The 14,317-nt window shown below is 35.4% G+C and overlaps 1 protein-coding gene across 1 annotated transcript; it reads right to left on the bottom strand.

Moving 5' to 3' along the window:
- Positions 1-1,190: 1,190 nt before the first annotated feature.
- On the bottom strand, positions 1,191-5,832 carry LOC138711068 (probable glutamate receptor). Its single transcript, XM_069842378.1, has 2 exons — positions 4,986-5,832; positions 1,191-2,371 (listed from the first exon to the last, which is right to left on the bottom strand). Exons 1-2 carry the CDS (start codon positions 5,667-5,669, stop codon positions 1,334-1,336), a joined length of 1,722 nt encoding a protein of 573 aa, XP_069698479.1. The 5' UTR covers positions 5,670-5,832; the 3' UTR covers positions 1,191-1,333.
- Positions 5,833-14,317: the final 8,485 nt, after the last annotated feature.

The raw sequence follows: 14,317 nt of genomic DNA, 5'->3' as shown, positions 1-14,317 counted from the left end.
GGCACGTCAGCTTGAATTTAATGTAATTTGATGTAATGAAAGTGTATACTTTGTAATGTAAAGGATATTTCAAAAGTCAGTTCAAACTTTAAACCGCTATAAATATTATAATATTTGAGATAGGGAAAAAACAAAAAACATCACAGTGTTGGGCAAACAATGGGGTTTACAAAATATTGGGAAGATGTTCGCCGTTCTCTTCTTCAACATACAGCATTCTGTCTGCGACACCATGAACAGCATTTTGCAGATAATGTCTTAGAATTTTGGAAATTTCTTGCGAGATAACATCTTTCAGTTGCAGTAGGGTTGTTGGATGTGTCAGGAAAGTTCACTCTTTGAGGTAACACCACAACCAAAAGTCGGCCGGATTGAAATCTGGAGATCGCGGGGGCCACATTGTTGGAAAGTGCGTAATTGAGGTTCGTTTTGCTACCAAAGTCTTCAATTACGCGTGTTAACTCCACCATTAATTTTTAGTAGCTTATTTTACGACGCTTTATCAACATCTTAAGTTATTTAGCGTCTGAATGAGATGGTGATAATGCCGATGAAATGAGTCCGCGGTCCAGCACCGTAAGTTACCCAGCATTTACTCATATTGGGTTGAGGGAAAACCTCGGAAAAAACCTCAATAGGTAACTTGCCTCCACCGGGAATCGAACCCGGGCCATCTGGTTTTCCAGCCAGACGCGCTAACCGTTACTCCACAGGTGTGGACAATAATGGAATAAGACAGACTGTTACAGTAAACGGAGAGCGCTACTACAGGATGTTACAGATCTTCGTCGGCTCTAGACTGAGGAATCGCGATATGGAAAACATAATCCTCATGAAAGATGGCGCTCCACATCACATCTTTATTCCTCCAAAACAATTAATTACGCCGATGTTTGGCGATCGTGTCATCAGTAGACACTTTCCAAAAGTGTGGCCTCCGCGATCTCCAGATTTTAATCCCGCCGACTTTTGGTTGCGGGGTTACCTTAAAGAACGAGTTTTCCTGACACATCCAACAACCCTACTGCAACTGAAAGATGCCATCTCGCAAGAAATTGCCAATATTTCAAGACATTATCTGCAAAATGCTGTGCATAGTGTCGCAGACAGAATGCTGTACGTTGAACAAGAGAATGGCGGACATCTTACCAATGTTTTGTAAACCCCGTTGTTTGCTCAACACTGTGATGTTTTTGTTTTTTTCCCAATCTCAAAAATTATAATATTTATAGCGATTTAATGTTTGAACTGACTTTTGAAGTACCCTATATATACGGAATTTGTGCGCGGAATGCAGATTAATACTAAAACTATAACATTTATGGGTTTCAGCTTAAATGCTGCGGCTTTTGAGGGCATCCCCTTTTCCCGCTCTGTTTACCAGAGATTTGTGTCCTAGAATCACCTCAAGAAGGCATGTAAAGCATGAAAGAAGGAGTCCTATTCCTAGAATGCACAAGGCTCCTTGAACAGAACTGAAGGAGAGTGGAGTTTGTTTATTCTCCTGTTGGTCTGATTGGAAAAACAAACTCATGTAGTGATAACCCAGGTTTTGAATCACCAGATTCTGCCAGTGACTTAAAATACCTCCATCTTGAAGCTGTGTGATTGTCCTGTCTAATGATAGCTTATAGGGTGAATTTTGCCGCAAGCCTATTGCTACATAGAACGTAAAAGTAGGCTCCTTCATGAGTCTTAGTTTATGTCTTGCTCTGTCTGACAATCTTTCAGTATCAGTCACAAAAGTAGTCGATAGTGCCTTCGTGAACACAGCGTAACGTCCCTGAAGAATATGCTTCTCTTTATCTGACTCCGCTGTTTCTAGCACAAATCGGTTCGCAAATTCCAGAAGCTTGGGATTTGATGCACCGTGTAGGAGCGGGAGAAGGAAATTGTCCCTGTCGCCCCAGTAGATGTTCTGTTCCAGCAAGTCGTTGACTGTGTTGATGGGAGGAGAAAATGGCGGAGAAGCGAGCAGTGACGTGTAGCCGGTCAGGTAGATGGTCGTGATGAGCAAACAGAAGAACGACCACGACGTGATAAGATATCGAAGTGCGGTTGGTCTAGGGAACTTCGGAGGGCTGTTGAGCACCAGGACACGAACTGCATCCAGAAGGCAGGTGTGCAGATTGAGGTATCGGCTGCCTCCTCCAGTTCGCAGCAGTTTGGCTGTGCTGTACATGATCAGAGTGAAGACGAGCAGTGCCACCACCAGAATGGCCCACGTCCATATCTCGAGCGGCAAGTACAGAATTATGGCCTGGGGCAGAGGCCACGGCTTGGGCACCAGGAAAGTACCCTTCTGTCGAGTCCAAGGAGCCGACATCTGCAGACCTTTTGGAGGGGTAACTGTGAGCCACAGTGAACATACCTGAAACACGTCGAGTAGCTTATTATCGTGTTACAGTCTTACTAATAAACAGTGTATAGTTTTTATACGAGACTTATGCAGAGTTGAGACAGAAAACGTTACCAATAAACCGTGAATAAGCTATGGACGTATAAACAGCCTGTAACTATACAATGGGAATTGCTTTGCAGTAGTTATATACACGAAACCCCTTGTTTAAGCGTTGTATATAGCGAAAAAATGGCCGCCCCTCTAACAGCTGTTCATATCGACTGTCATTTTATGATGATGGTTACCTTGTAACCACAGAAGAACCAACCAAAGAACATAGAATTATTAGAATAATATTGCTGTAGCTTCTACTCTTTGACCAAAATGTAGTGCGGTAATCGATTAGAGCCAGTTGTACTATCGATATTTAACACGCGACACTAGAGCGCCCTACCGGATGCAATAGAGAACCTCAGATATTCTATTATCTTTCGTAACGAAGTAATGACGAAACTATGACGTAGCTGTGTAACAGTTATACTGTTATACACGACGTATGTAGTGATTATTAGTAAGGAATTTACACACGACTTATAAACGAGCTACTCATTGTATAAGTATAAGACAGTTAAATGTCTGTATATAGGGTTTTTATTAGTAAGACCATTAGAATGGAATGGGACTATACAACGTAATAATAGAGCATCGATTGTCTACGTTAATTCATTAAACAAAACTTTATGAATGACGATAATCGAGTAATTGAAATTCATGTTAAACTGCCACAGCGACAATTTATTCTGAAAATAAAACCTAATCACATACAAACATCAATGCTGGATTAATACAAGTACCCAAAGGTGTCCTGCTCTTCACAGGACCCCGCGTTTCGAGGGCCCTCAATAGAAAATAAATTGAAATTGGGGGGAGGCGGGTGAAATTTTGATCATTTTCAGTCAAAAATCGCATTTTCGTTTTCTTATAGAAATGAATCAGCAATCTCTTATTTATAGTATGTTGAGCAAGTTTCATTGCTCTGCGTCGCTCGAAAACATACAAATTACGCGATATATAAATGGTGCACCTTTGAGCTTCAATTTCATGCAAACAAGCTGCTTTCTCACACTTTTTTTTCAACACATTTCGTCAGGTTCGAAGTTTAAAGGCTCTTATAATTTTGAAATTTTTACTGCGTTATCTATATACTGTGGTTAACCCTTAAATTCACAAAATATCCTATAGGGTACAACAGGTTAATATATGCTATAATTTTAATAGAACAATAGAAAAAATTGTTAGGAAAATGAAATAACCAAAATGACACAGTACTATAATATTGTACAACATATAAAATATGGACATAGCGATAGTTGTTTTCTTTACAGTCCGACACGGTTTAATAAACTAGTGTAAGAAATGAAGTTTTGCCAGTTTAAGGGTTAACAAATAACTCATAGGTTTTATGATTAAATGAATACTTAAAAAAAAAATGAAATATTTATAGTCGCAACACAGTATAAAGAAGATACAGTAAGGTCAACTAGCCCATTTCGTGGGAACAAATTCTGAGTGCGCATGTCACGAAACCGGGTGTGTTGTCTGGAACCTCCACCAGATGGTTCTCCATCTACGACAGGCTGGCATAATTTAATATTAACTGAAAAGATTTATTACTCATCTTTTAACAATATGAAAGACATGAGGCAAAGGAATGGCAACATAATCATAATAATAATTACTTCCGTATATAAACATCATGAAAATATTTACTAATTGACGCTAATTTTAAAGTCACTGGTAGATGCTTATGTTGGTAACTAATATTCAATCATTAGCTACATAGATCATGACATTCTTTTCGATGAAGTTACGTCAACAATGGCTATAATAAAATTTTGTTGGAAAGAAATGCAATGGATATGAAGAAACAGAATAAAACGGTAAGCACTTCGCTAATAGTTGTCTATGTTTTACTTCAATCATAAACACTGCAATTTTATATGTATTTTGAAAAGAAAAAGTGAATTTTCATTAGACCTACATAATAAGACACAAATATCACTACAGAACAAAGGGATAATTACAACAGTTAATACAAAATTTCATCTGAAAGTTTAGCATGTCTGAACAGCTGATCGCTAAAATCAGCTGTTAGCGCTGCCGATACTAGCGACATGGTTGGATTCATTGAGAACTACACCTCCCTAAGTTTGATTTTAGTACCAACAACATCAAAGGTGCCGACAAGAGTTGTCTCTCTACTGTATCTTCTTTATACTGTGGTCGCAATGGAAAATTTTTATTTTTAGGAATGCAGTGGTTATAAAATATTATTGAATTGATTTTAAGTTTTTATCTGGTGAAGGAGAAAATCTTATGTTTATTGATAATTCAGAGTGGGTCATGGTTGTTGACGTGGTTGTTTGTGAATGTATTACGGTATGTTAAATGACAATTTCTTTGTTTTTAATACATATACAAATATATTATTAAGCTTATTATTATTATTATTATTATTATTATTATTATTATTATTATTATTATTGTTGTTGTTAATCATAACTGCCATCGTTATATGTTGCGCTGTTTATGTTAAATAAATAACCACAAAACTAAAATTCATTGCGCTATGCATGCTACGTACTGCCACATCCGCCCTGTCTTCAGCGACGTCGTCAGTGACTCTCTGCCAAGGGCTGGAGGCGGTGAAGTTATTGTACCACGATTCATCTTGGCGTATGAAAGTAATGCTTGAATTGCGAAATGCCTCCTGCACGATCCTCACTTCAATCCCGTCGTACTGCACACCCCCTGACTTGCTACGTGTGTAAGTAACATAGGGTGGACACTCGAACAGCGAGACTCTGACATCTGGTAGGCGCTTCAGCTGTGCATCCACCGCATCTTTAAGCCAAGGAGTTTCTTCTTTTGAGATCAATCCTGTGCCTGAATTCCACTCTCCAAACAGTTTCCCACTAACAGCTTCTGTCACTTGAAAACTGTTTCCTTTCTTCACGACAAGAACGACCGCTAGGGTTTCGTCGATGCCTGTCGGTGGGGCATCCCCCATGTAGAACAGCAGAATCCTGGAGTATGGCTCCGCGGATGTGTGGATGTCGGTGGAGTTGTCGGTTACGATTATGGTGCCGTCGGTAGCCTCCTGGGGTTTGGTTCCCACGCTGAACGTGACCAGAGGGCAGAGCTGGAGCACGGCCTCCATCACGAGGGCCTCGCCCGCGTGGCCGGTGGTCGCCATGTGCAGTGTGAGGCAGCTGGCCTGGAAGGTGGCCTGAGCCACGGAGCTCGCCACGGCTTGCAAGTGCTGCATGCTTGCTTGTCCGCGCCGCTCCGACTGGACAGAACAGCTGATAACATCAATGCACGTGTGTGCATAATCAGACGTACAAGCGGCCCGCCCGCCCTCAATCAAGCACTTGTCACAAGTGTGTCATTTCTTTCCTTGTACATAGCAGGGGTGTCTACCTGTTTTGCTGTCCTCTTATGACGAAACATCTAAGAGTACTCCTTGCTCATGTGGTTAGGGGCAGAGTTGCTAAGCTCCGGTAGGCTGGTTCTCAGTCATTAAATTAGTATTAAACTGTAACAAAACTAACATCTATACTAATAATAAATCTGTAGCCGAAATTTTTCTGATAATTTTCGATTTTCCAAAAATAATTGATCCTAACATATATAATTAACCACCCTGAAACCGAAAATCGCTTTTTCGAAATTTTTGTTTGTATGTATGTCTGTCTGTCTGTATGTTTGTTACCTTTTCACGCGATAATGGCTGGACGGATTTCGATGAAAATTGGAATATAAATTAAGTTCGTTGTAACTTAGATTATAGGCTATATCGCATTCAAAATACATTATTTAAAAGGGGGGTTATAAGGAGGCCTGAATTAAATAAATCGAAATATCTCGCTTATTATTGATTTTTATGAAAAATGTTGCATAACAAAAATTTCTTTAAAAATCTTTTCCGATAAGTTTTATTCTTTGAAAAATTTTGATAGGACTGATATTTAATGAGATAAATGAGTTTTAAAATTAAAATAACTGCCATCTAAGGCCGTGTAATGAAATAAATAATTGACTTCGTCTATAAGGGGCCTTGGTCAACAACAATCGAAAGCTATGAATCATAGCCTACAGAAAATGTTTCTGTGTTTGTATGAAGCAATATCGGAAGTTAAATTAACCGATTTGTATAATTAATTATTATTTCACCATTTGAAAGTGTAGTTTCTTTGTATGGACATAATGCTATAATGTTATTACAGTAACTTGTGAGTGAATTGAGTACAGGTAAGATTAAAATAGCTTCTTATGCACAGAAAATTTGATAGGCTATTCTGTGTATTCGTTTCCTGTATTTCTTAAAATAATGTTTATCTCAGAGAATTAACGAACAACGTGAGTGTATTGATTTAGTATGCAGTAATAATATGTTAGCTTAGCATTTCATTATTTTATAATCCAAATTTTAACTATGCTCAATTGAATCGAGTTAAAATACATAATATATATATATATATATATATATATATATATATATATATGTAAGTGTTAAGTATTTTAGATAACGTCATAGAACAATGACCACATGTTTTTTAAAATTGATCTTAATTGGTTATTTTAACATATCGATAGTATATAAGTGTTTTATGGTTTTATATAACCACTGTAAATATGTATGGGTATAAAATGTATATTCACACATACACACTATCCAAGACCACAACATATGTACCTATTGGCCAGGTTTAAATTTAAATTTACTATCATAAATACATCTGATGATGGTACACTGAGGTACCGAAAACGTTAATGTAAGACGTCAATAAATTATAATTGTAATACAGATAAGCAGAGACGGTCTAATTGAATTTTCATTACTTTATTAGTCAGCTTATCGGAACAATCAATACAAGATGAAAGTAACATAATTCAATTTAAATCCTGTCCAAATTCAACGTCGCAAATTTCTAGCGCAATAATTAACAATAGATTCCTATTAGAAACAACAACAACCAAATTTCTTGGCTTAAAAATCGATAATGTGTTAAATTGGAAAAATCATATTAAAGAAATTACCCCCAAACTAAATTCAGCTTGTTTTGCTATTAGATCTACGCAAAAGATAGTAAATATCAATACCTTAAAAACAATATACTTTGCATACTTCCACTCGGTAATGAGTTTTGGAATAATATTCTGGGGAAATTCCACAGATGGTAACAGTATATTTCAATTACAAGTAATTAGAATAATAGTAGGTGCCAAATCTAGGGAATCGTGTAGGACTATTTTTAAAAAACTACAAATAATGCCCATGGCTTGTCAGGATATCTTTTCATTAATAATCTTCCTCGTATGTAGTCATGAAAACTTTGTAACTAATTCATAGCATAAATACACGTCAAAAAATGACTTTCATACTCCATCGGCAAGTCTATCGTGCTATCAAAAAAGAGTGCGTTATATGACAGTAAAAATTTTTAATAGCCTCCCTATCGATATAAAAAATGAAACTCAAAACATAAAATTATTTAGGGCCAAATTAAAGAAGTACCTAATTTCTCAGGCCTTCTATTCTGTAGGTGAATTCATGACATTCAATAACACTTCATGAAATTGATACTAAAACTTTGTGTTGTACTAGTAGACTTTATTGTAAATCTCGTCTGTATATATTTCATCTAGACTGTGACTATAAATTAAGATTTTATGATAGTATTAAGTTTTTTGACTTGTTCCATATTCTAGCTGTAAGCATGTATGAATACCATGGAATGTTAATAAATACAATACAATACCATAGAATAACAATTACTGATACTTTTACTTTTCCTAAACATTATCATGTCGTAGCTCCTATGATAATAAATCAATCGCACTGTAATTCAGCAAATAATTGAGCGGCAAATAACGTCCTCGTGTGCTTTCTGCGAACGCAAACGAAAGAGCCAAAATGGCGGGCGATTATATTAAGTATTTATCGAGCCTTAGGAACTGCAGTGAATCACAAGACGCACACGTTTAAATGTAGCCGACCTGCAACGTGATTGGTTGCCGGAAATTAGAGCGATGGGACTATAGTAGCATTCGTAGAATGCAATGCAATCTTAGATACACCAAGGCTCTGCTGGTTGCATAAACAACAGGCGATGTGATTAAAATGACGATCATATTTATGATAAGCAGATACTATAACGTACGACTTTGTGGTCTAGCAGTCAGCATTCGTGACTACAAATCATGAGATTCCGGGTTCGATTCTCGTCCTGAGCATGTAAATTCGACACTTGTACGAGTGTTAACCCGATACTTAACGGGGCTCGATGCGGCCTTGTACAGAATGAACAGTAAGTAATGTCATTAATTTCAGGGGGTTATTCTGTGAGATATTTCAAACAAAAAGTTTAATACAATTTTGCTCGTTTTTGTTTCCTTTTCGAAATAAAAATTGTTTTATATGAAGCATATCATAGTGTGTTTTGGGAAAGCCACGCTCAGTCAATTTAAGAGAGCATTGTATTACGATGATAAATGATTGAAAGAATTTTAGTTTTGTCCTTCAAATCAGCGGTTCCCAACCTTTTTTGACTCACGACACATTTTACTGAACGCCTACGATATCGCGACACACTTATTTGATTTTAATAATAATAATAATAATAATAATAATAATAATAATAATAATAATATAATAACCCATACTTTTCTTCTGGAGAAAAAGGTGGACTAACTCGGTGCAGAATATTTTATAGCGGACTGGGGTGTCAAAATTTTCAAAATTAGTCCTGAACTGTGTGAAAAATATTAAACTTCTGCTCTAATTTTAGGATCAAAGAGATTACTGTTCACTGCACGGGAATTTTGTCGTTTTTAACCTCCTTTTTGTCCAACTAAGACTTCCAAGATCTAAGCAGAATTCAAAGAAGAATTATATTAAAAACATAGTTATTCACACATATTTCGGTTCCATGATGAAAAATGCAACAAAACAGTGCCGTTTCATTGCATTCAGCCAGAAAAAAAGCACTGATAACAACTTCTATGCAGTGTCGGATATCCAGTGTTGTAGATAGGTTGATATTAATACGCAATCGAAAAAAAAAAAAAAAAACAAGCAGCAACTTGAGTGGCATTAGAAAAAAAACTAGATATGTGTCAAAAATCCCAACCTGTCTATGCTGGATACCCGATAAAAGATTTTTATTATCGTTTTTGAAAACTCGCTTATTTAAATTAATGTGAAGTCTGCGCTTGATGGGTTGCACAGAGTTTCTCTATACGTGGCCTTACGGTTGAAAAACTGAACTGCACATTGTTGCAGGTGTTCACGTTTCATTGGTAAAGTCTGTCTCAAAATAAAATGTACCTATGAAAGACTTCGTTGCAAATAAAACATGCGTTGTGAAGAAACTTTCTGGATGCACTAAAATTTATTTTGTGCGAGATCGTGCGTATTTGCTTGCTTTCCGCACAAAACCAATACGCGGTAAGTGTGAAATACCACATTCAGTATTCCCAACGTAACACACATAACAATTTCCCTCTTCTTACCGCTTAAGCGCCATATTCATTTTACTGCTTTAGGCTTTTAACATATTATTTTCAGAGACGTTTAACATAGTAATAATTATAAATTGGAAACTTACCACTGCAATTTCACCTAAATTGCACTATTAATTATTGTTTTTAAATATTTGCAAAAATTAAGTAAAGTCTACTACTGCACGAAACTTATTGCATTCCTGACACAAGTAACATTAAGGAAGCCGTGAAAAAATCAACAAGATTCCAGATGCCGATGTTATTACTGCAATATGTTATACAAATAATATTGTTAAAATATTAAAATGAAAAATAAATCATTACATAACCTTACCGTTTGTTTTAAGTTTGCATTTATAGACTGGGGGAAAAAAAGACAGACGTATATCACGGCCTGCTGGAATATAGTAAACATAGAAAACATTTTATAGCAACAATGTTGAAGATAGATATTTTAGTTTTTAAAAGTTGCCGTCATTGAACAGAAACAAGATGGAGATTTCATTGCAACTAATTAGAAATTCCTCTTTCAGGTATGTAATAAACGATCTTCGTACAAAATAATGTACGATACACGAGCGGTATGTTTGTTTTCATGTTTTCGGAAATTAAAAAAGCTCAACTACGTTTCGCTTTTTCAATCTTTTCCTCGAACATGAAAACATCAACATACCGCTCTTGTAACGCATATTACTATTTCAATTCCAAATGTAACTTTTGAGTGCATAACAATAAATTACTTCATGTATGAAAATGTTTTAAATGCTAGTTAAAGAATGTAAACTGCCTATAAATAGTAATATCAGCCGTAACAAATACAGGTGAAGAAGCGTATAATGACAAAGAACATCTAATATACGTGACTTTGTTTTTCCCCTCTTTTCTAGAGTAAGATTACCTAGTCATAGCTGTATGCCTCTTCGCATGAAGAAGTAAATCCTCACGCCATTTAGTTATTGTGTAGCCTACGTTAATATTTGCTAAGAATGTTTACGTTCATCGAAATACCAAATTAGACACATTTGAGTGATCCTATGAGCTTTTTCTTGTGCATCAATCCTCATGGTGATTATGATGGACTTCTTCAGCTAATGACAGGGGTACTCCATGTATTGCTTATAATAAATAATTTATTAGTATCTGTCATTATGTCCAATATGAATTGCGTGCAGAATACGGAAGGATTGTTGAAGTCCAGTACAGCGGAAGGGAACATTCTTGGCCGAAAGCTGTTGCAAGATGTACAAAAATACGGACTATACTCTGTCCAGCAAAATTATAGTGCTGTAAACCATCGAGGACCAATTACAAACCGGAATGTATCACTCCGCCGTTGTTCAGTATTCATGACACCATATTTAACGATATGAATAGATCTCTTCACATAGCAACAAACAAAACAAAAACGTTTTTTACAACATTTAAAACCTTTTAAAACATGGTATAATAAAATAAAATTGAAACATTTTGCTGTGATTATTTTATAGGGGAAAGCGTGTGATACGTCTAAGAGTCAATTAAAGATCTCAGTATCGTGTGCTTGTGTTATATCGCTTTATCCTTTCGTTGAACTGACTTTAGGTGTGTGGTAGATTCATGTAGCCTGATAAAACTTTGACCGCTTATTTAATTTCTAATTCTTACTTAATGAAGGCTGAACCTAACTTCCCCATTGACACTTTTTTTTCAGCTTTTTGTATTGTTGGTAAATATTCTGAGCAGTTGGTTAAGGGGGTACATACAGCTTACAGCAGTAAAATTTTGTAAATATTAATTTTTTTCTCTTATTATAAATTTAGAAAAATTAAATACAATTTGTAGGTGTAAAACACTATTTTTCCTAATTAAGAAAAAGAAATTATAGTACAAAACTACTTGCTTGTCTGCCTGCCTGCCTGCCTGCCTGTCTGTCTGTCTATTTATTTGTTTATTTATTTATTTTTATTTATTTATTTATATTTATTTATTTACTTATTTATTTATTTATTTATTTATTTATTTATTTATTTATTTATTTATTTATTTATTTATTTATTTATTTATTTATTCATTTATTTATTTATTTGTCTTCTCTTTTTTCTTTTTTCAAACTTCTGAATATGCAGAGATGTTTATGGATTTTGTGACGGCATTGTATTGGCTGCTGTTGAGAAATACAGACGACGTTTTCACAATCGAAGGGTTTCATCTAGGTGTAGCCTATGTTTTCCTGTGTTTACAGGATGTTATCTAAAACTGGCATGCTACCAAGTGTTTCATTGAGGTCGGAAAGATGACTGGTACCGGTACCTGATATGAATTTATAATTCATGGAATCCATAAGGACAACCTTAGTAATTTGTCTTCTGTAAATATTTTATTTTCTTACAGAGTTTGTACTTAATCTATACTAATAATAAATCTGTAGCCGAAATTTTTCTGGTAATTTTCGATTTTCCAAAAATAATTGGTCCTAACATATATAATTAAGCACCCTGAAACCGAAAATCGCATTTTTGAAATTTTTGTTTGTATGTCTGTCTGTATGTTTGATACCTTTTCACGCGATAATGGCTGAACCGATTTATATGAAAATTGGAATATAAATTAAGTTCGTTGTAACTTAGATTTTAGGCTATATGGCATTCAAAATACTTTATTTAAAAAGGGGGTTATAAGTGGGCCTAAATTAAATAAATCGAAATATCTCGCTTATTATTGATTTTTATGAAAAAGTTACATAACAAAAGTTTCTTTAAAAATGATTTCCGATAAGTTTTATTCTTTACAAAATTTTGATAGGACTGATATTTAATGAGATAAATGAGTTTTAAAATTAAAATAACGCCATCTAAGACGGTGCAATGAATTAAGAACAAATGACTTCGTCTATAAGGGGCCTTGGACAACAACAATCGAAACAGGGGCCTTGGACATCAACAATCGAAAGCTATTAAACATAGCCTACAGCGAATGTTTCTGTGTTTGTATGAAGTAATATCAGAAGCTAAATTAACCGATTTGTATAATTAATTATTATTTCACCATTGGAAAGTGTAGTTTCTCTAGATGGACATAATGCTATAATGTTATTACAGTAACGTCTGAGTAAATCGAGGACAGGTAAGATTAAAATAGCTTCTTATGCACAGAAAATTTGATAGGCTATTTTGTACATTCGTTTTCTGTATTTCTTAAAATAATATTTATGTACACTCATTTTAATCTCAGAGAATTAACGAACAACGAGAGTGTATTGATTTAGTATGCAGTAATAGTACGTTACCTTAGCAATCCATTATTTTATAATTCAAATTTTAAGTATGCTCAATAGAATCGTGTTAAAATACATAAAATATATATGCAATAAATGCAATGCAAAAAAAAATTGGGTAATGAGCGAAGCAGATTATCTTGCGCTGTTGTAAAAATTGTTCCCTGGATCAAACGTCCTATTTTAATTATGTAATTACTTTATATTTATTTCTAACAGGTGCAGCGGAGCGCACGGGTACGGCTAGTTATGAAATAAACTTATTAGAACAACACGAGATTCAGCATTTTCAATTATGTATCATATCACAATGTTCGAATACGTAGAAAACGTCTCCTCATTTAAAAGTTCGCCCATCAATAACTTCCCAACCGTTACATTTCGGACATAGGTATGTCAAGTTAAATTGATGTAGGCTAACCCAAACTACATTATCTTTAAGTATTTTACATTCCTCCTGAGGCAGTCTGTAGTTATATTAGATAGTATTTTATTTAGCCTATCAGGGAAACTTACTTGCGGATGTAATTTGCGGGAAATAAGCAATAGACTTCCCACTGTCAAGTTGAGCCGAGTTTGCAGTGTTTTACTTTTTAAGCCACTACTCTAAATATATTGCAGATAATGATTAATTTTTACTGCAAAATATTCTAGAATAATGTATGCATAAAAGGAAAAACCTTTTGAAAAAATTGACTTTTTGAAGATCTTGAACTGTACCTGCCCCCTAATGGAGAATCGTCTAACCTAAGGTTGTTGTTCAAGTGTAGTACTAAAATTGTGGAATGCCTACTGATCACATTTACCTTGTACAGCCTAACTGTACAGCCAAATCTTCGTAGAACATCTCGCCTTAGATAATCGGCAATTCTTTAGTTTCAAATACAATGGAATTTCAAGCATTAGGCTATAGCAACTGATTTTTATCTTGCAGTAATGGAGAAATGTTGCAATGACACGGAAAAGTCCACACCTGTGGACCGGGTTCGATTCCTGGTCGGGAGGTTGAGGTTTTTTCCGGGGTTTTCCCTCAACCCAATATGAGCAAATGCTGGGTAACTTTCGGTGCTGGACCCCGGACTCATTTCGCCAGCATTATCACCTTCATCTCATTCAGACGCTAAATAACCTAAGATGTTGATAAAGCGTCGTAA

This window comes from Periplaneta americana, chromosome 12 (genome assembly GCF_040183065.1).
Source record: "Periplaneta americana isolate PAMFEO1 chromosome 12, P.americana_PAMFEO1_priV1, whole genome shotgun sequence".
Lineage (NCBI taxonomy): Eukaryota > Metazoa > Arthropoda > Insecta > Blattodea > Blattidae > Periplaneta > Periplaneta americana.
The sequence above is the reverse complement of the archived record's forward strand: the minus strand, read 5'-3'. Positions and strand labels throughout refer to the sequence as shown.

What these genes read in the sequence shown, in the direction of transcription:
- LOC138711068 (XM_069842378.1), bottom strand. Translation starts at nt 5,669, where the DNA reads ATGCAGCACTTGCAAGCCGTGGCGAGCTCCGTGGCTCAGGCCACCTTC. An exon ending in AAGACAGGGCGGATGTGGCA is followed by an intron (nt 2,372 to 4,985) that starts GTACGTAGCATG and finishes GACGTGTTTCAG; the next exon opens with GTATGTTCACTGTGGCTCAC.